The 26,820-nt window shown below is 35.2% G+C and overlaps 2 protein-coding genes across 2 annotated transcripts; one reads left to right on the plus strand and one right to left on the minus strand.

The window, feature by feature from the left end:
• Window positions 1-536: 536 nt before the first annotated feature.
• Window positions 537-9,315, plus strand: LOC100370611 (uncharacterized protein C2orf42-like). The gene is made up of 7 exons (XM_002735772.4): window positions 537-624; window positions 1,397-2,250; window positions 3,487-3,606; window positions 4,036-4,251; window positions 4,918-5,126; window positions 6,434-6,596; window positions 8,234-9,315. The coding sequence occupies exons 2-7, from the start codon at window positions 1,431-1,433 to the stop codon at window positions 8,407-8,409; spliced, it is 1,704 nt and encodes a 567-aa protein (XP_002735818.1). The 5' UTR covers window positions 537-624; window positions 1,397-1,430; the 3' UTR covers window positions 8,410-9,315.
• Window positions 9,214-26,817, minus strand: LOC100372428 (ATP-dependent RNA helicase SUPV3L1, mitochondrial-like). The gene is made up of 14 exons (XM_085504334.1): window positions 26,412-26,817; window positions 24,511-24,588; window positions 23,882-24,104; window positions 22,926-23,094; window positions 21,323-21,434; window positions 18,017-18,094; window positions 16,587-16,730; window positions 15,768-15,896; window positions 15,017-15,110; window positions 14,256-14,556; window positions 13,108-13,284; window positions 12,479-12,627; window positions 12,023-12,237; window positions 9,214-9,908 (listed from the first exon to the last, which is right to left on the minus strand). The coding sequence occupies exons 1-14, from the start codon at window positions 26,686-26,688 to the stop codon at window positions 9,682-9,684; spliced, it is 2,373 nt and encodes a 790-aa protein (XP_085360460.1). The 5' UTR covers window positions 26,689-26,817; the 3' UTR covers window positions 9,214-9,681.
• Window positions 26,818-26,820: the final 3 nt, after the last annotated feature.

Genomic DNA, 26,820 nt, shown 5'->3' on the forward strand with positions numbered 1-26,820 from the left:
AGATTCAGCTTCAAATTCAAAACCCATCCCAGAAACAAAATCAAATACGTTTATCGTTCGCGGGCTTACTGTCAAATGTAATTGTGATATGATCAAGTATACAATATTACTTCACCAGGTCATTTAATATCCGTAAATTCTAGTAATCACGAAAATCCACAAGGTGGTAATAGAATAGGACAAACAAATAGTAAAAAAAACAAAATATAAAATGTATAAAAAACAACTTACAACAAAAGACTGAGTTATTAGGCAATGAATGCTAATAACCTTGCGAAAATACAAAAAAAAACGTATTTGCCTTGTAGATATTTTATTATTTTCCCATCGCATATTGTGATGGTTCGATGTTGGATTTTGAGTCTGGGCTGAATATGAGGCTCGGTCAGGTTAGGCTAGGCATGGGCTAGGTCAGGGCTAGGTACTGTATTAGGCTCGTTGCCGAGATCGGGCTCTCGGGGTCATGACCAATCATATGCACTGTATCGTAAACACGTATCACGTGACCATTATCGTCCAATCAACTGACGGCTACTTTGGCGTTGTTATTTTCCAGGTGACCAACATGGCGGGCTACTGAACGCTGCAAATGTTTACTCGTTGATATTATTTTGTACGAAGCCGGTAAGGATTTTTAATGTGTTACAACGGCACCAAACTGTGCTTACAACCTTTCTACAAGTAGCCAACTAAATTTAACTTAATTATTTCACCGAAAAGCTCAAATGTAGCGACGTGTTACGTTTTCAAGTCAAACATTCCGAATTGAATTTGGAATATGAAATTACGTCGATGATTGCGATTATGGTTTGTCATCTGCTTCGTTTCATTACAGGGCTTTCGTATGTGAACATACTATAACATAAAAGCATAGTATTACGGAGGTCGTCCAATATTTCCGAGTGAATATTCTATCTAATAATATTTAGCCAGACTCTGCGTTACTAATGAAAGTGTCAGATCGGTTATAATCCACGACTACACTGTACAGTTCCGTGTATTACGTGGTTAACATACTGGTCGCCAGAATTAGGGTTGGTCTATTATCTCACCTAAGGATTTGCGTGTACTGCGGGGAATTAGGCGTGTACGCGCAACTGTCCACTCGTAGTACATTTTGTGCAACTGTTGTGTGTAGGTTTTACCATAGTTCACTTTTATTATCAATTGTTAGGACCATTTTGTCAGCCGTGAGTGAATCTTGAAAGCACATTACAAAAGTCCAAAACTTAATTTTCATTGATTTTCTCTCAGAAAGTTGTTCTTAGTTTTGGCTGCTAATAATACAGTAAAATTAAAATTATACCAGTGAAAATTATGATTTTACAGTATACATCTTCCATTGCCGTAATAATATGTGAATGTTTAACAATTCTTTTCATTTATCTGTTATTAGGATAAAATTCGTTTTATTATATTTATTGAAAAATATGGCATCCGTGACCGAAAAGCCAAAGATTACCTTTGAAGATTTGGGACGACCTACCTTGCGTGGGGTGAAAAGGTGCCACAAATGCGGGACGTACAATGGCACCAGGGGACTGAGTTGCAAGAACAAAACTTGCAATGCTGTGTTCAAGGACAGGCAACGTAGAGGTGGACACAGCGCTGAAGCCGTGAAAATCATCACTGGGTCCACAGTACAGGTGTTTTCGGTACGACTCCGTGACAGGGGACCTGATTATCGAGGATTTGTGCAGTTACCACTCCCACCAGAGCTAGATCCAACGCAGGCCGTGGACAGTACAATCATGGGTCCTGGAAGATGCTTTGTTGACGCCTGTCAGAAGCCAGTACCACAGGGTGGGGTTCTTGAAACTCCCTGTAATCATATAAAAGTTGCTGTACAGTGCACACAAGATGCAGTTCCACTGACTTTGAAGAATTCTGTTCTCAATTCTTTACCTGTTTCCAATGAGGTAAAACAGGCTATATGGCTGCTTGCCACTGAAACTACCGGACCGCTAGTTCAGAGAGTAACTAAGAACATAATGGTGGTGAAGTGCAAGACAAATCCTAAACAGCCATTAGGATTTCTTCATTTTTCATTCACAGAGAATGTTAAAAAGGGCGGAATTGTTGACAGAAAGTTTCACTGCACATGCAGGGCGTTTAAGAATCTGAAAAATATGGGTCAGATTGAAGAGCATAAGAGACGATGTGTGCATTTTTACGCATGTATTTGTGCCTTTGCCAGTGATGACAAACTGGCAGAAGAGTTTGCATATTACATCAATCTAGACTCACAAAGTAAGTAGTAGCAGTACCTCAGCATACATTATGTCAAAATAAAAAAGGTTTTTGCCTTTTGTCCTGGGGGAAGTTGAAAAAAAATGTGATTTTTTTTTTTTTTAAATTATGTTAGATTATTTGGTTATACCTCAACAAGAAGATACATGTTCAATATTTATTAAATAATGCTTTAAAGGTTGATTTTCATCCTTGCGAAGATCATATTTTAATCAGATTGAAAAATTCTCTGAAACAGAAAACCAACAGTTCTCCATTCTACTACATGTGGTGCACCTTACAGTATGCAAAATAAAAAAAAATGTGTGAGGTACAGGTTTCCAACTGATACGCACGACATCATGGTAAGATGCAAAACCAATTTTTTGTTTGGCCTTGCAGTAAAAAAAAATACTCAGTTTAACTTTGTTGGATTTAATGTTGCAGGGATATTCACTAGGTTTATTCTATTATATTTGAATATTTACTGCGTTTCAATTTAGCTATCAGCTGAAAATCTTTGTATCATTCTGGTCAATGTCAATATCATTTCAAAACTGAATCAACAAATATGTTCACCGCTTTTCAGCTTTGTATTTTGTGAAAGCTCCTACTCTCACCACAAATTTGTTTTGTACTGTGTTGCATGCAATGTTGCCTCTAAATCTGATTAGATCTACATGCTCTTCGAAGCAACACAGCTGTGTCGGCAGCCAATTAGCTGGCGATACTGCTGACTTGGTATACAAAACAAATTCACGGCTACAATAAAATGATTTGTGGATCATACAGTATGTTCTGATATAAGAACAAATTTTGCTTTTCTGATGTGTGTTGTATTCTCGACATACAATACATGTAGCCTAACACTTTTGTGGCTCTGATACAGGTAACTATTTTGTTATAAAAAACATTGTACAAGTAAATGGTTCACCTTAAACCTTGAAAGACGATTCCCCTGAAAATTGTAATTCCTCTGTTTTGGTTTTATAGAATGTGAATGTTACCTCACAAATAATAATCTTGCAATGCTGAAATTTCATCACAGAAACTGATTTCTATTATGCCCCACCATACATGCCTTTGAGAATAGACCGGGCTGACCATATATATATTCCCTCCCCGATTTCATTTACCGGTAATCATTTAAAAAAAATGTTGCCCTTGAAATCGGGCGCTCAAGGTCTGCATTTATCACATTATCATAACTGCAATACTTTGGTTCCATGTCATTTTGAATGTTTTTTTGCCTCCTAGTTCCTGAAAGACAGATAGTTACTGTCTACACTGATGCTAATGATGGCGTGACAGTTGTGGAAGCTGCTGTTGACAGTCCTAGTAAAGTTCTTAAAAAAAGAAAAAGAGATGAATCTATGGGTAAGATTTTTGATGTTACTCAACATGAAGTATATTTAAGGGACTGGTGTAATATACTGGTACATAAAATAAAAACAATTACATTACTGTTTTTTTTTTTTTAAATTTACCAGTATTCCAGGATGTATGACTCAAGTTACATGAATTTCATTGGAATGATTTCATTGTAACTACATGTTTAAACATTCAAACATGTCTGTATAACTTTCAAACATGTTCATACAGGGTTTCACACACTGCTGAATTCTATTGTTCTTGCTGCCACAATCAATAGCATACCAATACAGGTACATTTTCCCTGACTGTTTTTCATAACATTATTTTTTTTATGAAAACTGTCCAAACCCTATTTCTTCTAGAATTGATTGCAAGCGACGTGATGACCTACTTGTCGTTTATCAATAAATGTTTTTCTAATTGCCTCTGTAGTCCAAGCTAGCAGTGCTCTTTTAACGCTTCAAGACAGTGCCAACACACCTAACAAGAAAAGTCCTATCAAGAAGATTGGAGGCAGTCCTACTGTTGTAACCATGGGGAATAAAAGACAACCAATATCTGAAGAGCAGGAACAGTCACTTAGTTTCACTGAATGGCTTGGTAGTGTTACTGAACGAGTCAATCAAACAATGCATTATCAATTTGATGGTAGGTGTACATGTATACGTGTATGAATTGTAGCATGGTAGAATGCTGTTATAGTTTATGGGATACAATATTTTGTAATAGACAAAAAAGGCCATGGTTGTAAGTTTGTGACCTGGTTCACAGGATCCTTAATTTACTGAATATTCTCAAAAGTGTGTGTCCAAGTGTGTTCGTCAAAAAAGAAGTTTGGTGTGAATTTTGTTAATTTGATACAAGGGAAAAGTTGCTCAGAAGGTGAGCTTATTACTGCAAATTTGTGAGGTCACTAAGCAAGTTTTACAAGTAAGCATTTCTCAATAATCTTTAAGATTTTTAATGATGATGTGCCATGTAGTATTATGTTTGGACGTTTCAATTTTTTCAAGTACACTAATCTATTTGATTTCTGAATAAGTGAGAGACTTGTCACCTGTGCATGTGCGGGAATTGAGTCCCAAGCGACGATAACAACACACGCTAAAACGCAAAGGCTCATGGGCAGACACTTGTTTGTAAACAATGACGCGCTATGACCATCTGGCGCATGCGCAGGTGACGACTCCCCCGCTTTAACTGCTTACAAAATTTGCCTTTTTGAATAACTACTTTCCATCGCAATCCTCCATCTACAGGGGTGGATACCGAATGCAGTTTGATTATAATCTGAAATTATTCCTATGTTAACAGGTAATCCTGAACCACTGGTGTTCCATGTACCACAGAAGTTCTTTGATATGTTACAACATAGATTGTCTACGGGCAGTAAAAAGAAGCGACTTCCTAACTCCACTACTGCGTTCATTCGGAAAGATGCTCTACCATTGGGTACATTCTCCAAGTACACCTGGCATATTAATAATATCATTCATGTTAAACAGATATTTGATACTCTAGATGTAAGTGTCACTGCCTCACTCAAACTGAACATATTGTTTTGCATGTATCTATCTATGTATGTAACATTCATTAAAAAAATTATTCAGGTGGCAGTCATTGTATTGTACATAAACTTTGGGTCTTGTATAGTACTTTCTATTAGACTCCTATTTCCAATTTAAAAAAAACTATCAGCTTGGGAAAAGTTTTAGAAGCACTGGCCTCCCTTTATTTCAACTCTTGATATGTATTTCAATTATTTTAAAATGTTGTAATCGTACTTATGACCTTTCCAATGCATTTGCACCACTATAAATCATGTTTTTGATTTCACAAAAGTTGTTGTGATTCCCAGTCTTACTGTGGCCGCAGATTTGTTTTGTACACTTGTGCCAAGAACATCATCAGCTGAATAGCTGACAATACAGCTACGTTGCATGCAATGTTGTCTTCAAATCTGACGACGATCTACTGGCTTCCTGAAAGTGTCACTGTTTGCAATACAGCTTTATTGCCTGCCACTTATATAATATATTGCTGGTAAGGTAAGGTACGTGAAACAAATCGACAGCAACAGTAAGTAATCTGGTAAAAATATTCACTGCTACAAGGATCTTTCCTGATTTAATCAAAATTGTTCTTCCGCGAAATTGAAATGTGTTACAGTAACATCCACATACTTTTTGTATTATTGCATTATCCACATTTAAGGCTGTGTGCATCAAAATTTTCACTACCGTTACTGCGCATATGTGCAATGCATCATGGGTAGGAACTTCCCATTGTCTGTAATTGTAAACTGTCACAGCGGAACTTGTTTTGAATGCCTTATTTGCTTTAGTAGTAGTGCTTATGTGAATGTATATACTCAAAATAAGTAATAATAATGCAATAAGCATTTTTTTTTGTTTACATACCCTTCTGTTAGAGCAAATCGGTATTACAATTTATGTCAAAAAAAGTATAAATTTTTCAGGTGAAATATGAAGGATATTTTTTTTTTACTAAAAAATGCAAAATTTTCCTTCATATTTAGGAGTTTTTTTCTTGAAAAAATGTAAATTACAATTTTGCTTGTCTTTCGGTATCCAAATGACATTTACCCTTATTTGGTCCAGTCAATGTATAAGTATAAAGGCTATCCATATTACGGTAGGTGAAGCATGAAGGTTACATATAATGTTCAATTTGGGTCTAACCACCTCATTTTCTCTGCCCTGGTAGTCAATCTTGTATTTAATACAGTCAGCCAAGAACTGACACTCTAAACTAGAACCAGGATGTGACATGTTATTTATAATTTTGTTTCAATCAATTTTTTTTATAGATGCCGCTGGAAATAACACGTAGCTTTGTAGAGAACCGTGACGGCTCGTATTCAGAGTTCAATGTACCCAAAGTAGAAGTCGAAACCATAGCGGAAGCCTACAGAAAGACTGAAGGACAACCTCCCATCAAGCCATTTGAACTGAAAACATATATGAAAGTTGGTTAGTATATTTAATAATTTCAGTATGTTATTACACACCTTAGATAAAGTTTGGTCATTGCTTGGTAGAACACGTGGATTTAAGTTTGTTAAAATGTATATTATACCAGCCAACATTTCAATTGTCTAAACATGTTGTTGTCCTTGATTGGTTGAGAGGGTTTTTTTAATTTTGCATATCATAGTCCAATAGACGATATACCATGGTTTTTTTTTTTTATGCTTAAGCCCCAAATCTGAATAACACTGTAAGAGTAAGTCCTGCTGTAAACTGAAATCAACATGAATATGATGTTGTAACTATGGACATTGTGCATAATTAAGAACATTTTGACTTTGGGGTATTTTAGCTTCAAATGAGATACCGTATTTGTCTTCAGTTAAGCGCCACCTTCAATTAGGCGCCAGTGCCACAAAAACTTTGTATTTTACACCTCAATTAAGCGCCAGACAAAGTTGAAATTTTGGCACGTAATGATCGTGAATTGGGCGCCGGCGGATCGACTACCGGTTACCGGTTCGTAGCGATGGACGCGATCGCGGAAGTCCCTCGCTGTTACTGTACGAATGGCTTTTATGTAAAAAAAAATGGTTTTGTTTCTAACAATTTTTAAGAAATCGGTCTATAATCTCTTGAAACATGTCTTTTTAGTCTACTGTAGAAAATATCAGCGTGGTTTTTAATTTCGCAGTAAGTCCATAAAAACGAAATTAAAACAATGCGAAAATGTTCTGTTTCAAATGCGCTGTTGTCACAGTAAACAGTGTTAAATTATTCTTTAAATGCTCAGTTTACTTTCCAAAAATAACTAATTTCTTGATTTGAAAAAAAAATCATGCCGTTTTTCCCACCAAAATCAAAGCCAAAATATCGCAAACATCGGCAAATCACTTCCGCATTGCGTTCATACATTATTTAAATGAGCTATGGTAATTTGATCACGTTGGCATCATCCAGCATTTTGATTGGTTAATTAACGACTTGACCTATCAGGTCAAAAAACGCGTTCCAGGTCAAGTCCTAGACAGGAAGCATGGCAGACATCGAATCGCGCCGAGCGTTTACATGCGACCAGATCATTCGCTTACGATGAAATTAAGTTGAATTTTACTTGCATTTTATTTTTTGTACGTTATTATAAACTACTACTGAGTAATAATCGTAACCGTGGAATGCAGCATGACCGGATTTTGCTACCGTGATCATTGACTACTAAGCGTTGAATTTGTGTTTGTTTTATTTTTCTGTTGATTGTACAGCAAACTGTGAATGTTTTCTAAAGAATGATAATTTTTGTATAACTTTCTAAACTGTCTGAAAATGGATCATTTACTCAGTATTTAAAATAAAGGCTACAGTGACTAAGCGTCAGACTGTAATGTAAAATATTGTCAATAATCTATCACTAGAATGGAGCAAAAACAATGGCTTGTAACACAGTTACCGGTACTAGAACTTGAAGTGCTTGAAATAAGCGCCATTTGAAACAAAGTTGCTCAAATTTAACCACAAATAAGCACCACCATGACATGAAAGTGCAACAAAGTGGCGCCTAATTGAAGACAAATACGGTAGATATCTTGTGGTTTATTCCTCAAATTATTAACAGTCACTTTTTTCTATTCTTTCCTTATCAGGTAACACCGCTCCAGACCAGAAAGAACCCACCCCATTTGTTATTGAGTGGATACCAGACATTCTACCGAAATCAAAAATTGGAGAACTTCGAATCAAATTTGAATATGGACATCAACGAAATGGACATATTGAAATTCGTAGTGGACCTATTGACGCTATTCCTCCTGAAGCATAAACGTATTTTGGAAGATTTCCGCAGCCCCTCCCAATTTGTGTTGTACCTGTTGTAATAAATTAGGCTTTTGTAATTTAAAAAAAATAAAGTATGTGAAGTATGCATATGATAATCTACAAATGCAGGGTCCATTTGACACAAAGAAAGAGCTAGATACAGTGTAATTAACTTGAGCGTTGAATGTTCTAATTTATTGGCATCAGTGTTCTCTTTAACCAGGGTAACAAGGGTGTATTGCTTCCTTGAGTGTTACCAAATAATTAATTTTATTTCTTTAGTTGCAGAAACAAATGTAAGAAAGTAGTGCTACTGTATCTGTGGTCAAAATAAGCATTTTAGTATACAGCCAATAAGACTTTAGAATTATACATGTTTTGCTGTACTGCAAATGCTATGCATATATTTCATAAGCACAAGTATCATCAAATGGATTTCCTTCTTATTGCTCCCCTTGCTAACAAAATTCCAGGGGAAATAACACGATGTGATTTTCCTGTTTCCTCCAAGTGGTAACCTTAGATGAATTCCACTGTATTTGCTGCAAATTCTATAGTGGAGAAATTGGGCACTATGCCCAGTATCAGTTTTCACAATGCAATCTATACATGTCCTCTTGCATTAATTGTATTACAATAGTTTAACACAAAGGGGTGATAGTTCAGTTCTCCCAAAAACTAATTTTGTCAATGTTTCGATAGTTGGATTTGTAGTAATGTTATTTGTTTATTGAATGAGGGGGGATGTAAATTTGGTTATGGCGTTAAGTCAGGTTCCTTGTATATACAGTAACACACAATTACAATGTTCTTATGAATATCGTTTATTCACTCCTATTTAAATCTGCATTGTTTACACAATATTGTAAAAATGTTACGCTCAATAAAACTGGTACTCGTTTGTGCATTAGTTCTCTTGGTCCAGTGTGTTTATCTTTCACATGCACAGTACATTTAAAGCTGATTGCTACAGGGTCATAGCATTGGGGAAAGTCTTGGAAATCATTTGGCTCTATGAACCCTGTGCCATGCTAAGACGATAATTTATCACAAGATTTTTTTAAATAGTGCCACCAGCTGAGAAGTACCGGGGTATAAACCCAAACAGGGGGGGGGGGGGTTGCTTTGGCTCCCTGATTTTGTGTATACATTACACAATAGGTAGAATTTTGTTGAATGATGTTGGGTCCTTTCCTCGAGGCAGATTTGCATCATCTGAACTGTAACCAGGGATATTTTGCCATTTTATGTAAATGTACAAACTGATATCAAATAATCATTTCCTCTTCTTTCTTCTGTTCTTTTTACTTTTGGAATTATCTAGTTCATCTCTACTCCTGGAGTAATTAGATTGTTCATTTCTATCTGAAGCTTTTTCCCATTCCGCATGTAGTTTTTGTACCATTTCCCGTGACAGAATACCTTCCTTGATAAGATTAGACGACAGGCCTTCTGGATCAATATTAACTTTTCTTGTTCTAGTTCTTGTTTTCTTCAGTACCCCTGATGGGAGATAAAAAGGCAACATCATTAGACATTTTCACTGTAGAATTCCCTGAGCTGCTGTATGTTTAACGTTCTTAGTCAAATTGTACATACCCAGTGGATAAACGGAACTTGCATGCAAGACAGGATCTGATTAGCTAGTAAATGTTAACACCTAGACAATCAAGGAACACCTTGTATGGTTCGCCAGGCATGGATAAAAGTTTTTACAGAGAAAAGACGTGTTTCAAAGAAAACATGCAAAATAATCTAAAAAGCGTCCATTTTGGAACATTTTCTATAGGATTCCATGTAAACATTATTCCTTGGATAACTTGGATGACAGCCAGTTGTAGCTCTCATAACGTATTTTTTTTAGCATAGTTCACCAAACAAAATATTGAGATATGATGGAATGTTTCTACCATACCACAAATGTAAACTTTTCAAACAACACATGAATGTCACAGTCCCCGTTATTTATTTATAAAATACTCATGTTAAAATAATACATGGAACATCTGCAAACAATTGAATTAATATGTACTCTATGTGGGTGCAACTCATCATAAAGTGATTTCCCTTAATCTGATAACTGAACATCTCAAGAGTACACAAGTGCAACCAAACTATGCCTCATACATGTATACATGCTCAAGAAACTGCATTCATAAATCTGGGTAAACCTTGATGTACCTTTAATAATAACTTGACTTTTTTGTTAATTCAGGTCTTCGTATATTACCAGGACCTGGGTTTGTTCCAGTATCACCACTATAATTCCCATCAAAATGTAGCCCTGACACCCCTCTACATTTTCTACTGAGACTGGTAATGGTATTACCCATCTGTCACTTATTCAGATCAAGGTCACGACCAGGTCATAACATCACTAAAAACCCTAGCATTACAATTCAAGCTTATTATTTATTCTGAGCATGCTCAGTTGTTCTCTCAGTGCACTTGGGAGAGGTAATTTTGGATGAAAATCTTGAAAAAGACCCATATAGAATTTTTAGATCCGGGAAAAAAAATTTACGTGTATATTCAACAGAGACTTGTTCATCAACCTGCCAAGTTTCATTGATATCTGCTGCAGAATTTCTAAGAAAATATTGGGGGGGGGGGGGGTTTGGAAGGAAACCAGAAATAAGAAATAATAGTCACCTTTCGAGGTCGGTTTGTGGAAACCCTATATTTTTATTTCAGAATTTTAAACATTACAGTAACCCGACCGCTATCTTGCTGGATTTCAGGGATTTTTGAATATTTTTTTTAATGGTAGCAAACTACCTTAAAATTTTGAACTTTAATATCTTATTTGGCCTGGTGACCATCCTGTTTTTTATTTGAGTTGTACTCAGTAAATGAAATGATGTTTAAATTTATTAAAATCACATAGCTATTTTATCATGCTTCACAGTATTTTGACCACAAACACATTGCTATCATTTATGTAAGCATTTATGCTACTTCATGGTATTTCTCTTGTTACAGACAGAAATGGATATCATGCTGATCTCTAGATTTCATTACTGAAATTAAAGGGCAGTAGTCGTCGCGCCGCGCATGTGTGAGATTTATTGGTCTCATATAAACAAAGGTGGCGACTTTGACTGTTGCGCAGATCAACGAGTACGAACTGACACGTTACCAAGCTTTGATTGAGTATTTGTTTAGGTTACTGGAAGGTATCAAAGGAGTCGCCGACTGTAATTAGTGCAAGTCGCGCCCAGGTCAAACCTTATACTTGTGCTTTACAGTAGAAAAGCGCACTGGATTGTGGGAAACAATGTTTATCAACACAAATGTCGCACATGCGCAGCAGAAATACATCGCTCACTTGTGCATCTTTTTTTTTGTATCAGTGTTCCAGTTGAAACGTACCAACCACCATCATGTGCAGATGTCCTGAGATTTTTAGTTCCGTCATTGGGTTTTTATTCTGGGTTTTCCTGAACGTCTTGTGAGCTGTTTACAGATTTATCTGAATTATAATGTTGTCACTATAGTTATATTTTTACAGATTTCATGGCAACGTGATTTCAAAATCATTCCAAAAGGTGAAAACATCTGTCTTACTTTTAACAAAACTTGCATGGCATTACTAAAAAAAAAACAAAAAAAAATACCTTCAGAGAGTTTCTTGATGACATCTTCATCTGAGATGGTTTTTTCTTTGGTTTTCTTCACTTCAAAATCTTCAGCATACGTAGTTGAGGATTTCCCGGCGGAAGCTTGGATTAATCTAGTTATTTGCAGAACACCTTCTTGTATTATATAATCTAGTTCTTGTTGGATTTGTCTCACAGCTTCCCCCTCGGGAAACATGTCCATGAAACGATAACTGGGGGAAAATGAAAGAAAAGTGAAAAGTGGCCATAGAGGGCAGTCTTCATACTTTTGAAGATGCTTTCATCACCGGGCATTCATCATTGTGTGAAAACATTGTTATTCCAATTTTGAGTTTAACAAGCCTACTTGAACAATGAATTCACCACAGAAAAGTTTTATGACATTGAAATTTGTTTTTCTACGACGAGAAAAACCAGAGAAAAAAAAAGAAACCCATTAAGTGCTCAGCTTACCTGAACCACAAATATAAATCCAGAACATCATGGACTGCCTCCAAATGCATTAACTCTTTAATCGTCATCGGCAACTTAAGAGGCCATCGTATATGTTTACACAACCACTCAAACGTCAATGCATCGTTTCGACTATATTGCCTAGCAAACTATGTGAGAGAAAAAGATTACCGCAGTTGGATTAGCAACAGATAAATACTTTTTTGTTTTCTTAATTTAAATAATGAGTTCAGGGATCAATAGGCCAAGCTGACAAAAACTGAACAGATTGTTGTTGCATGCAACTCATAAAACAATGCCTCATAGTGACCACTGCCCTCTAGTGTCAATACCTCACAAAAATTTTCTGGGCAAATAATTTTTCAAAACATTTGTGGTGAGGCCATTTTATTTTATTTTATGCTTAAATATTGCAGTTGCTGAATAAGTGAAGAAAAAATCTGTCTGCATTGTACACACTGATCAGAAACATTTTTTTTGTTACGCAGAACAAAAACAAGACTTAGGTCGCTGAGACGTGATACAATGAAACTGTGGTACTGTAAAAGCAGAAATATTTATTGGGTTTTAATTTAGAGCACTTATAGCTGTCAGTGAAAAGAAAACATGAAATATAACAAGTACCTTACCTTGAGAAAAGAAGTACAAACAAACAGGTGCTTCCTGTTGATTGGTGCACAACAGAATGTGTACCTTGCTCTCAAGGCAAGAGGTATGTGCTGTATCATGTCTGCTAAAAACTTGAAATCATCCAGATTGCACACAAAATAATGAGGGTTGACTTCAGAGAGGTGAACAAAGATATCCTGAAATAAATTAACAAAAGTAAAAGTGAAGGAAATAAAACACTAACAATAAAATTTGACATTATCCAGCTTAAATTTTCAGGAAAGATTATTTTCTCAAGCTGCCATGTTAACGTTTATGCCTGGCATGACCATTTAGAGAACATTACAGTTCTGATACTGCCCTCTATAGTCGGTTTTAGATAGAATGAATAGCTGAATATTTAGAAATCTTTGTGAATTCAATCATTGGCATGACGATATTTTGTAAACAAATAAAACAAAATAAGAAACACTCAATAGCTGATTTCCTGTACACTGCGAGATCTGTGAGTGAAGGACGCAGACCACAAAAATCGAATAATTTAATTTTTAATTGAAATTTTGGCCTTCATTGCTCAATGTTGAAGTGCCAATCTTTGAAGAGGGGAATAATGCATTGAGATACCCTTATTCCATCAAAATTGATCATCATCAAAATATATACTGTAAAATACTTTATTTTAGCTGGAATTAACTTTCGGTGAAAAGACATTTTGGGTGTTTTGTATAGAATTTATTTTCACTGATTTTTGGCGAGTTGAATGTAATATATAGGGAAAAATTTATTTTCGCTGGATTTTATTTTACCTGAATCATTCCTTCAGCGAAAATAGTGAAAATTTATTCCAAGCGAAAATAAAGTATTTTACAGTAGTACATCATTTCATTTTTTTTGGGGTTCAATTTCATACATAATGTGAGAAAATGGTTTATTATGATGAGTCTGTTATTTAACAAAAGCAGCACTGATGGACTTATCATTCTAGCGATGATGCACTTGAGTGCCATCAACATTGCAAATGCATTGTGTTCTTGATGTCAGATGCGATTTATTGCAAGGACAACTTTAATAGAAACTTCAAAACATGTTTACCTATCATGAAATGCACGTGTACTGCTTTTAAAATTGATCGAAAAAGACTTTTAGAATACATTAGATATAGTCTCACCACTAAATTTGAGAAGGTTGCATCCGGGAGTTGATATGCAAACAATTCAATCTGCTCAGCCGTCGGATGAAGCCCTCCTGCCTCTATCGTCTCTACAGGGTTATCAAGTATCTCTTTAAGTATAGGTAAATCATCCGGATACAAAGTAGTCACCTCACCATCCGCAAACTTGGATCCGTATCGTCCAGCTCTACCCGCAATTTGTAAAGCTTGCGAGGTCGTTAATCTGTCTATTTCAATTTCCCCCTTTTCATTCAGCGTCGGTTTTACAACAGAGTTGAAGATGATTCTTTTAATGCTTCTGTTGAAATAATGTGGAGAGAGAGGACGCTTGATATTAGTGGACTGTAATCACTACAACTTCTAGTGAGGGCAGTTCTGTACTGCAGAAGAGCAGGACGAACGAACAGACAGACAGACATACGTACATACACAAGAGGGATACAGTCAACGGTGGATGTAGCAACAGTGAGAGAATCACAGACAGACAGTATGTGAGAAATAGAATTAGAGCACATACATAAAGATTCAGACAGATAATGAACATTTGTACAGGAAAATTGACAGACAATCAGTCAGACAGTCAGTCAAAAACTGGGATTGTATAGAAACGGATAGACTGACAGACCTAGTATATACAGCAGGCAATAACCAATCGTATATACATATATGAAATCATATACCGGTACAAGTATTTTATTACCATTATCTACCACACACATGCAAAATAGGAAAGGACAATAATCTGATACAATACTCACAAATTAAGACCCATACCAACAGCATCAGTTGCTACAAGTATTTTACATGGATCGTCAGGATCATTAAACTTCTGAGCTTGTGCCAATTTAGTTCCTGTGAAAGTATAAAATCAATAATGTCACCAGGTTTCATTGAATACAAGCTCAATTAGTTCAACCTACACAATAAAAAGTGTTTTGGGAATAAGAAATGAGCATGTCTTAACCCTTACCCTGCAAGCCACATGTACTTTTACAACAACTTGACCAGATATAGGTTAAACAAGCTTGGACGCTCCTGTCGTATGACCTCGGGTAAAAGCCATACCCAGTCCATAAAGGTTTTATCATATACCTTTCAGATGTAATTACATCTTTACCATGACTTGATGGGGCGTGATATGGGAAATTATTGCCCTGATGTGAGGACACACTTTCCCCAGTGTCACGAGGCCGGGCAATATGAAGTACTGGTATATAATAAACAGCACTTTAGACCAAACATCACATAGTGGCAGGGGCATGTACAGGGATAATATGAAACTTAATTTTGAATTCAATATTACATGTGTTGTAATCACACATGGCCTCCAGTGATCACAACAATGAAAAATATGTTTCATTTGGGGATTTAGCTTCAGTGCTCCAATTTATCAGGTTTTGTTTTCAAATCATCTGATCAATCTTTTTTCACGGTGATCACAATAATCAGTGTTCTGTATAGAAAACAAAATGAAATGCAAATTTAAAATAATAGGAGTGCAAGTATTACCTGGAGGTAGACTTCCATATATAACAGCACACGCTTTCCCCTTCCGCTCCAATTCACGACTTATTTTATAAATATCATTTTTACTAAAAGCTACTATACAGTCCCCAGGTTGAACATTATCAAGATTTACTATGAAACAAAGAAAAATTTAATTCTATGAATAACTGGAGTGGATATATTCATTTATATAAAACAATAATTATTGGTATTACTAATATCTGAAGACTATTACAATACTTTTACAGTTACCGGGTAAAAGGAGAGTTCAGATTTCTAAAAAAAAAAATCAGACATATACCATACTTAAACTTTGACGTAATATTTATCTAATCAGAAACAATCAACTAAAATACTGACGATATAAATATGATGAAAACCACAAAGCCTAAACAATCATTTTGTAAAATTTTTCTCCGAATTGTGAAATTAATAAAATTTGTCTAATACACAAGATTAGGGATAGAAGTGGCTAACTAGTGAAAAATTTGGAAATTTGTAATTTTACATATTCGTGATATTTTGCATTAAATAAAAGTCAATAAGAAAATAAAAATCTGGGGTTCCCAAAATTGTTACCATGGAAACAATGAGTTTGCAATATCCTTATAGCAATAAATTATACTGTAACTCGATTCTAGATTGGAAAATGAGAAAGTACATAAAACTATTTTAGGAATTGCAATTGCAATTTCAACTACTACAACTTCAATAGAGTTTGACAAGATTTGTGCAGACAGGGATGAAGACACTTATCTCTTACTTTACCAAAGATCACAGTTGAAAAAGAACCCCAAAAAAAGTATTACATAGTATTTATACCTAATGCTTCGTCTAAAATTGTTAGTGGTGTCAGTCGTTCATATCTATTGATTTCTACATCTTCACCAGTCTCTAGCATCAAGCTATTAACTAAATCAATAGCAGCGGCTTCACCGCATACGTGGATTTCATCCGCACAGACACCTGAAATCAAGTACAATAGGGCCACAATTATTGCATGTAATTTGTTTTTTCAAGATTATTAGAGTGGAATGCATGCATATGGAAAATAAATCACATGGTCTTCAACTGTTACATACCTCTTGACGTTTGATTTCTACAGAATGTTGGTTAATTTAAATTATTCACATCCCCAAATTTCTACCTACTGCAGTATATCTATTAGTTATGGATCTCATGTCTTTGTTTAATCCAGGAATCGCTGCCACCACCACCCAGGATCAATGCATGCAAAAACTGACAGTACCACAAATAAATTTTATCAGTAATTGTCAAAAAAATAATCATATATATATATATGCATTATTATAACCAAAGTATAGTTGTGTAATACGGTAATAACAATTTTTTTTAGCTCCGCTGTCGACTTTGTCGAGCGGAGCTTATCATATGAGTGATTGTCTGTCGTCGTCCGTGTCAATGTTTTACTTTTTCGACTTCTTCTTGAAAACTACAAGCCTGAATGCTTTGATACTTGGTGTATATGTACCTTAGGTAGACCTCTCTCAGATTTGTTCATTTCATGATGATATCTTCAATTCTCTAATTTTGGTGAATATTTTTGTCATTTTTAGTAAAAAGTGATATTTTCAACTTCTTGTTAAAAACCGCAAGTCCAATTGCTTTGATATTACATATATAGGTACTACATGTGGACCTCTCTCAGATTTGTTCATTTTGTAAAGATATCTTTAATTTTCTAATTTTGATGAATATTTTTGTCATTTTTGGTAAAAAGTGATATTTTCGACTTCTTGTTGAAAACCGCAAGTCCAATTGCTTTGATAGTACATATATAGGTACTACATGTGGACCTCTCTCAGATTTGTTCATTTTCTAATGATATCTTTAATTCTCTAATTTTGGTGAATATTTTTGTCATTTTTGGTAAAAAGTGATATTTTCGACTTTTTGTTGAAAACCGCAAGTCCAATTGCTTTGATATTACATATATAGGTACTACATGTGGACCTCTCTCAGATTTGTTCATTTTCTAATGATATCTTCTGTTAATTGCCATGTGCATTGCTAACAGCGGAGCTATCTCAGCCGACAGGCTGCTTGTTAATATTCTAAACAGCCTTGTAAACACATATTTTGGTATAGTTTGTAGCATTAGATCTGGTTTATAGTTGTAGCATCTACAATTTAGTTAGGCTTTTTCACACATGCATGTATATAAGATCTTGGCATGTCTGTGATGAAGGGTGTGTTTCAGAATAACTCATTGAATTAGAGTTACTATTTACCCAACAGAGCTCTGGTCCATGCCCATCCTCTTCCGGCATCCTTCAGCATTTGGATCTCATCGATGACCGCTACCTCATCTATAAGTATAAAATATCATTTTTAGTTCCCTAAAATACAAAAAGTATATAATTAAGACTTAGTAGAGTAACTTTTTTAGGTTAAAGTACATTCAGTCCCATTCCCACTTTGCAAATCTGTAAAGTACCATCCACTGACCAATAAAAACACCCCATAATGTTGAGATGGTGGATGAATTACGCAAAAATTAACTACAACAAGCCATGCATGGCACAGTCCCCGTTAGTTATCAAATTTAAGATATATAATTTTATTTATAGTGATATATCTGGAATATAACCATATCAGGAATATAATTTTTTAACATTAAAATGATTGACATTTGTATCTGATCGTCAAACAAGTACTTGTCCATATTGAGAGATATTGCTCTGGAACAGCATTCAAAATCAGCCATTTTGAATACATGTATATATATAACATGATGTATAACGAATATATAAAATTTGAATATAATCAATCAAAGCATTTAAGAGATATGGCTATAGAAGCCCAATCATTAAAACAAAATAGCCGCCAGTCAGCCATTTTAAATCCAATCATTAAAACAAAATAAAATGACGTGCATTTTAGTCCCCGTTTTCGGACTGCGTCCGAACGGGGACTAAACATCTAACAGAGTAATCTTGTGCTCTGGATGGTTTATGTGCTGAACACTTGAAGTATGCTTTTCCTATTGTTAGTACGCATTTGTCTATGTATCATTTATGTGTATCTTGCCACCCTTCTTGCACGGAACACTTCCTGGGACGATGTTGGAAATTGTTGTAGCGTCACTCTTGAAAAATAAAACTTGAAATATTACCAACGCAGGCAATTATCAACCGATTGCAATAACATCTGTTTTGTCAAAAGTATTTGGACATATATTGCTCAAGAGGTTTGACAAATTATCAGCCCCGCTGATTTTCAGAATCACGTGACGCTAAAACAAACACAATGTTCACAAAATATTAATAGTAGGAAAATACAAGTCAAGAGCTTTCTAAACATATATAGATTGTATGGTTTCTTGTAAAATTTATTCCGATTATAGGTGTTTAAATTTGTCATGCAAAAAAACTATCCTGCTACCTTAAGAGATATGGCTCTAGAAGCCCATTCATTAAAACAAAATGGCCACCAGACATCCATTTTGAATCCGATCTGAAAAATAAATGATGTGCATCAGGAACCTGTAATGTCCAATATATGTACCAAGTTTGAACAAAATCCATCCATAAATGCCAGAAATGCTTGATATTTTATGATTTTTTAGCACAAACATGGCCACCATTTGGCCATTTTGAATAGGATCGTCAAACCAATATATCTGTCTATCTATGACATGATGTATAATGAATATTTGAAATTTGAACATAATCAGTGAAAGCAAGTCAGAGATATGGCACGAGAACCACATTCATTAAAACATAATGGCTGCCAGTTGGCCATTTTTAATCTTATCTGAAAAACAAAATTATTTGCATCAAGGTCCCATAATGTCTAATGTATATACCAAGTTTGAACAAAATCCATCTGTAAACAGCCGAGAAATGCTTGATTTTTAGAATTTTTTACCACAAAAATGGCCGCCATTCCGCCATCTTAAATCAGATCGTGAAGCAAAATGATGTGCATCAAGGTCCCATAATGTCTAATGTATATACTAAATTTGAACAAAATCCATCTGTAAACAGCCGAGAAATGCTTGATTTTTAGGAATTTTTAGCACAAAAATGGCCGCCATTCGGCCATTTTGAATCAGATCGTAAAACAAAATGATGTGCATCAAGGTCCTATAATGTCCAACGTATATACAAGGTTTGAACAAAATCCATCTGTAAACAGCTGAAAAATGTTTGATTTTGATGATTTTTAGCACAAAAATGGCCGCCATTTGGATATCTTGAATCAGATTGTGAAACAAATTGACGTGCATATGTATAATATCATGTATGATATATGTGTGAAGTTTGATTTTGATTGGTCCAGGCATTTCTAAGATACAGGTCCGGACGCACGGACGGATAGACACACACACGCACGCACACACAGAGGTCAAAACATAAGTCCCTGTTTTCGGACTGCGTCCGAACGGGGACTAATTAAACACTGAGTTTGGAAACTTAGTCTGTCTTGAAGTTCACTTAATAATAGTGCATGTGTGTACACATGTTTGTCTACAGGATAAGACCCACCAGTATTTTCAAAATAAATGAGCAAGAAAGTGACTATCAATGTATCATCATTTTAACATATTTTCTATAAAATCGTAAGCAGTGAAATTAAATGGTTTACAGTCAAATTTCTGTGAAATCAACTTACATTTTTGTTGAATACTGGTCATTTCAACAGTACATGCTACATGATTGGATGGCACACCATCAGGGTGTGCGTATTTTCTTTCCTCACCAGTAACTAAATCACACAATCAACTTACATTTTTGTTGAATACCGGTCATTTCAACAGTACATGCAACATGATTGGATGGCACACCGTTAGGGTGTGCGTATTTTCTTTCCTCACCAGTAACTAAATCACACAATCAACTTACATTTTTGTTGAATACTGGTCATTTCAACAGTACATGCTACATGATTGGATGGCACACCATCAGCGTGTGCGTATTTTCTTTCCTCACCAGTAACTAAATCACACAATCAACTTATATTTTTGTTGAATACTGGTCATTTCAACAGTACATGCTACATGATTGGATGGCACACCATCAGGGTGTGTGTATTCTCTTTCTTCACCAGTAACTAAATCACACAATCAACTTACATTTTTGTTGAATACTGGTCATATCAACAGTACATGCTATATGATTGGATGGCACACCATCAGGGTGTGCGTATTTTCTTTCCTCACCAGTAACTAAATCACACAATCAACTTACATTGTTGTTGAATACTGGTCATTTCAATAGTACATGCAACATGATTGGATGGCACACCATCAGGGTGTGCATATTTTCTTTCCTCACCAGTAACTAAATCACACAATCAACTTACATTTTTGTTGAATACTGGTCATTTCAACAGTACATGCTACATGATTGGATGGCACACCATCAGGGTGTGCGTATTTTCTTTCCTCACCAGTAACTAAATCACACAATCAACGTACATTTTTGTTGAATACTGGTCATTTCAACAGTACATGCTACATGATTGGATGGCACACCATCAGGGTGTGCATATTTTCTTTCCTCACCAGTAACTAAATCACACAATCAACTTACATTTTTGTTGAATACTGGTCATTTCAACAGTACATGCTACATGATTGGATGGCACGCCATCAGGGTGTGCGTATTTTCTTTCCTCACCAGTAACTAAATCACACATTGTACCCTGCAACAAATTAGAGTAATATATTAAATGTCGTTTTTGATTTAAAGGGTGGTAGTTTTCGTGAAGTGTGTGTTCGAATTTCATGTAAACAAGCCATGCATGGCACAGTCCCTGTTAGTAATCAAATTTAAAGTATATAGTTTTGTTTATAGTAATATAGCTGGAATATAACCATGTCAGGAATATGATTATGATGATAGTTTAACATTTAAATGATTGACATTTGTATCTGATCGTCAAACGAGTATTGAGAGATATTGCTCTTGAACAGCATTAATTAAAACAAAATCAGCCATTTTGAATACATGTATAATGAATATTTAAAATTTGAACATAATCAGTCACAGCAAGTCAGAGATATGGCACTAGAACCACATTCATTAAAACAAAATGGCCATCAGTCGGCCATTTTGAATCTTATCTGGAAAACAAAATGATGTGTATCAAGGTCCTATAATGTCCAACATATTTACCAAGTTTGAACAAAATCCATCTGTAAACAGCCGGGAAATACTTGTTTTTGATGATTTTTTAGCACAAAAATGGCCACCATTGGCCATTTTCAATAGGATCGTCAAACCAATATATCTGTATATCTATGACATGATGTATAATGAATATTTAAAATTTCAACATAATCAGTCACAGCAAGTCAAAGGTATGGCACTAGAACCACATTCATTAAAACAAAATGGCCGACAGTTGGCCATTTTGAATCTTATCTGCAAAAAAATGATGTGCAACAAGGTCCTATAATGTCCAACGTATATACTAAGTTTGAACAAAATCCATCTGTAAACAGTCGAGAAATGCTTGATTTTGATGATTTTTAGAACAAAAATGGCCGCCAATCGGCCATCTTGAATTAGATCGTGAAACAAATTCATGTGCATATGTATAATATGTATGATGTAAGTGTGAAGTTTGATTATGATTGGTCCAGACATTTCTAAAATACAGGTCCGGACACACGCACGGATACACAGACGCACAGAGGTCAAAACACAAGTTCCCGTTTTCAGACTGCGCCTGAACGGGGATTAACAAACAATTGTATTTTGCTTATGTTGTATATGTTGAACACGACATGGAGCATCAATCACCACCCGCCCATGGTATTTTATGAAGAATTACCCATGAATTTGAAAGCCCACTAGAAATAATGTTTCAGTGCCAGCTTCCTTGGTTTTCCTTCTTGTTTCCATTTTCTTGGGAAAATGTGGTAATCAAGTGTTTGCTTAACCTCTACCCTAATGATCCACACAGGAAAACGGCAATTAACACGTTAAACTCAGGATAATTTGTGGAACTGCAAACTACAACTTGGCAAGCTTTGCCGCCATTACAAACTCAAAAGTGGTCATGTAACCACTAACAAAAGAACATCTAGAGTACTAAATATAGTTATCACAGAAAAGCTCTGTATTTATTGACACAAATTGAGTAAAATCAGATTGATATGCAAATCAGTATAACATGAGTAAACCTTACCCGTGCATTAGATTTTTGATGGACTTCATTAGCGAGTAATTTCAGCGGCCCACAATACACTCCACTCTTAGCAGTATAAAATCTTTCCAATGCTTGGTAAGTTTTGCCACTATTTGTCGGCCCAGCATGGAATATTATTTTTCGTTTCATGGCTCTTGCTTCTTGATACCTGTGTGGAAACAAACATACTGGTAACACAATGCATAAAGTGAAATCGACTTGAACCAACTTATAATCCCTTGTTGGATTATCAAGCATATCGTAAGTTGATTAATGTGAAGCTAGTCTTGTCACAACAAATCATAAACACCAAGTTCAAATCGATGATATTATGCTGAGGGCAATAAAATTATGTATATAATTCTATGTAAAATAATTCTGAATGTCACTGTGGCACCCAGTTTAAGCAATTACTTTGCAAAATAAAACAAATTACAAATTCTACTACAAATTCTTGATATTTTGTTGAGTATAAAGTTTGCATTAAAAAAAGTGACAACAAGATCGTTCTGTGAAGACCAAAATTACATAATCCACAACAGTGGGTCATTTTGAAACAAATCACAAAACAATACATCAGTATGAATGAAATTGATCCAGACATGTCTAAGAAATGACAATGGATAGATGCATACATGCACAGACGATTGATAGATGGACGGAACACAAGACATAAAATAAATCTTTTTCGAAATCCACCAGAAGACTTAAAATAAAAAACAATCTGGGGTAACCAACTTGTTTTCATGGAAAAAATGACTTTGTAATTTCCCCATTGTGTTAAACCCAACTTGGGCAAAAAGGTCAAAATGCTTAAAGGACGGTGGTTAATTCGCCGCGTCCTGGTACTCATAGCGTTGTACACAATTACTCAGCAAAGTTTCAAAAAATTTCTGTCCTAAAGAGTGTTAGCCTTAAGCATCCTAAAAGCTAAAATTACTGTCGTTCATACTTACAAATTGGCAGGTGTGGTAAGATCACTAATTTTTTTCAAGTCATCCATACAGTCCAACATCGGAAAGACTTGTTTTGCATGCCTCATATAGTAAGGAAAAATATCATCTATGTGTCCCGAATCGGAGAGAATATCGCTCAATATAATATGTAAATCAGCAGGCAAATGTTCCGACTCGATAACGTAGCGTCTAAAGCTGATAAAAGCCTGGTGAAACAAATGAGCTGTAAGAAACAGACGATGAAAATAGAAATGTAGATTTCCATAACAACAGTGATATGCAGTTTTAAATGGCCAAGAACAGAATGTTACCAACCAAGCTACTACAGGGTAGTACAGTAAAATGACTAATTTTCACTGGTTTTAAATTTCACTGATTTAGTATTTCAGGCAAATTTCAGATATTTTATCATTTAGATAGTGTGTTCTATGCTCAATTTGACATATTCACTGGGTTTTAATTTAGCGCATTTTCCAGTCAACGAAATTAAATTAAAACCCAGTGAATAATTAACCCTTTTACAGTTATTTGCATACTTGAACAAGCATCATTTTGTGAATGCACAAACATCAAGGCTCACAAGACATTACCTCAATCTCACTGAAATGTTTATAATAATCATAACTTACCATCTAGACCCTGTTCAACACCAAGCATTCTCATTTCTCTTTTTGTATAAAACTTATTTAAAATCTGTAAAACATCATCTGAAAATCAAAATAAAATATTATATAAAAATATTGGACACTTGACAAATTTTAATGGAATGTGTTGTGCAAATGAGTCAACAAATAGCAGCAGGATACTTCAATAGATTTGTACGATTAGAATATTCATAAATATGGTCAACTAATTACCAATAAATATTTAATTAAAGATTGTACAAGAATAACATAATTTACATCAGAAGGAACTTTTTCATGGTAACTTGAGATGAATTAAATTTCATGGGTCAGAACTATGCATTACAATGTGTAACTCATTGTAAATGTTAATGACACAGTCCTCGTCCAAAATGTTGTGATCTGACATATCAATTTGATACTGATGAAGTCATTGAGATTAGATTGAAACCATTTATAGGAGATGGATTTGTAAAAAATTATGATTTAGTGCTTTTACACAAGAATTGGACAGTCATATTGAATCAAATTACAAAAATAATGTACCTGTTTATGTATCTATTGGTATACTGTCTCTGTACAAAATTTAAACAGAAATGTTCATTGCATTCATGGGAAAGTAGGCATGGGTATCATGAAAAACATTATCATGAATCATTATCATGAAAAATGGCCACCAGTCAGCCATATTAGTTTGAATCACAGAAAAAATATGACATGCAACTATAACCCAATATGTATAATCATCATACCAACTTTGATCCAAATTGGCCAAGTAATCTCTGAGAAACAGCCTCGGACATGTAAAAATGACAATTTAGCGCTTTTACATGAAAATTGGGCGTCGGCCAGCCATATTGAATTGAATCACAAAAATCATGTTGGTGCAGATAAATCTTTTGGTATACTATTTTTGTACAAAATTTAAACAGAAACGTTCATTGCATTCAAGATAAAGTAGCATGGGTACCATGAAAAACAAGATGGCCAAATCACGAAAAAAAAAATGATGTGCACCTACAACCCAATATGTATGATCATCATACCAACTTTGATCCAAATCAGCCCAGTCATCTCTGCGAAACTGCTACAGACACATTTAGGTATCAGAAATAGCAAATTTTACATCCTAAATGGCTGCCAGTAACTTGACGCGCATATGTAAGACATTGTGTATTATCTTCATGTAAAGTTTGAATGAAATCTGTCAATGGGTGTTCGAATATAGCTCTGGACGTACGTACGAATGGACGGAACAAACCCAAATTAATAGTCCCCGTTTTCAGACTTTGTCCGAGCGGGGACTGATAACTCATTGTAATGTTTTCAATTATGCAAAATGTATTATCACATTTTGGTATTTTTCATTCAGTTTATTTAGTTTGATTTTTTAATAAAAATTGTATAAAGTTTATTTTATACCACAATCAATCTTTTGATGGTGGTTGTGATGGCAACATTTCATAAAAGTTGCTGTGACCTGTTGTCGATGCTGTGTCGATAGACCCTGAGGATGGGACCCCTGTATAATTGAAACAGATTTCATCAATTTACAGAATTCACAAACAAATTGTGAAAAAAAAAACAAGCAAAAATTTTAATTGGTTAACAATGTTATATTACATGTGAAATTATTATTGATTACTAGTAGTCAGCCATATATTGATACATGTATACATGTAACATGTAAATTTCTTTCTTTCTTCCTTTCTTGGATGGGGATAGGTCATGTTCTGTGGTAGCTATGGAATCATAGCCCCCTGAGGGCCGTTTATGGTCGTCGGTATCTGGCTGGTAAGACGTCCAAGTAATAAAGAAAAAGGTAAAACAGTTGTCAGTCGCAAGATAGAGCTACGGATCCGCAGCTAGTTCTGTGGCTAACAACTTGGAGTTGGGTAGGGGCTCACCTTTCTTTTCTTTGAGGTCAACCGACGTGAGTTCCGCACCAATATCGATATCGTCTGGGTTAGTTGTTAGTTTAACAGGAACTGGAACAAAGAGGGTTGACACATTGCCAGAATCGTCAGAAAATCGACAATTTGATGTGACGTGCAAACTTCTCCTATTGCCAAAATGTATGTGATTCAGGGCACGGGCACCGGTTTGCAAGCATGTGGCGATTTGCAATCGCCGCAGACCAATGTTTGCACATTTTATAGTGATCCTTGCCGGTGAAAGACTCATGGTTATCAAGTTCTACTTGATTTCCAAATATAGTACTGCTGTCTTAAAATCCGTGAATTAAAGTTTCAACTTTCACATTACATGTGCAAGCTCGTCATGATTTCCGCCATTTTGTTTTAGGACGCCACCGAT

Source organism: Saccoglossus kowalevskii, chromosome 10 (assembly GCF_978046115.1).
Source record: "Saccoglossus kowalevskii chromosome 10, keSacKowa6.1, whole genome shotgun sequence".
Taxonomy (NCBI): Eukaryota; Metazoa; Hemichordata; class Enteropneusta; family Harrimaniidae; genus Saccoglossus; species Saccoglossus kowalevskii.

What these genes read in the sequence shown, in the direction of transcription:
- LOC100370611 (XM_002735772.4), top strand. Translation starts at nt 1,431, where the DNA reads ATGGCATCCGTGACCGAAAAGCCAAAGATTACCTTTGAAGATTTGGGA. An exon ending in AATGCATTATCAATTTGATG is followed by an intron (nt 4,252 to 4,917) that starts GTAGGTGTACAT and finishes CTATGTTAACAG; the next exon opens with GTAATCCTGAACCACTGGTG. An exon ending in GAAAACATATATGAAAGTTG is followed by an intron (nt 6,597 to 8,233) that starts GTTAGTATATTT and finishes TTTCCTTATCAG; the next exon opens with GTAACACCGCTCCAGACCAG.
- LOC100372428 (XM_085504334.1), bottom strand. Translation starts at nt 26,688, where the DNA reads ATGAGTCTTTCACCGGCAAGGATCACTATAAAATGTGCAAACATTGGT. An exon ending in TGACCTCAAAGAAAAGAAAG is followed by an intron (nt 24,589 to 26,411) that starts GTGAGCCCCTAC and finishes TTTGATTTTCAG; the next exon opens with ATGATGTTTTACAGATTTTA. An exon ending in ATCAAAAATCTAATGCACGG is followed by an intron (nt 21,435 to 22,925) that starts GTAAGGTTTACT and finishes AATTTGTTGCAG; the next exon opens with GGTACAATGTGTGATTTAGT.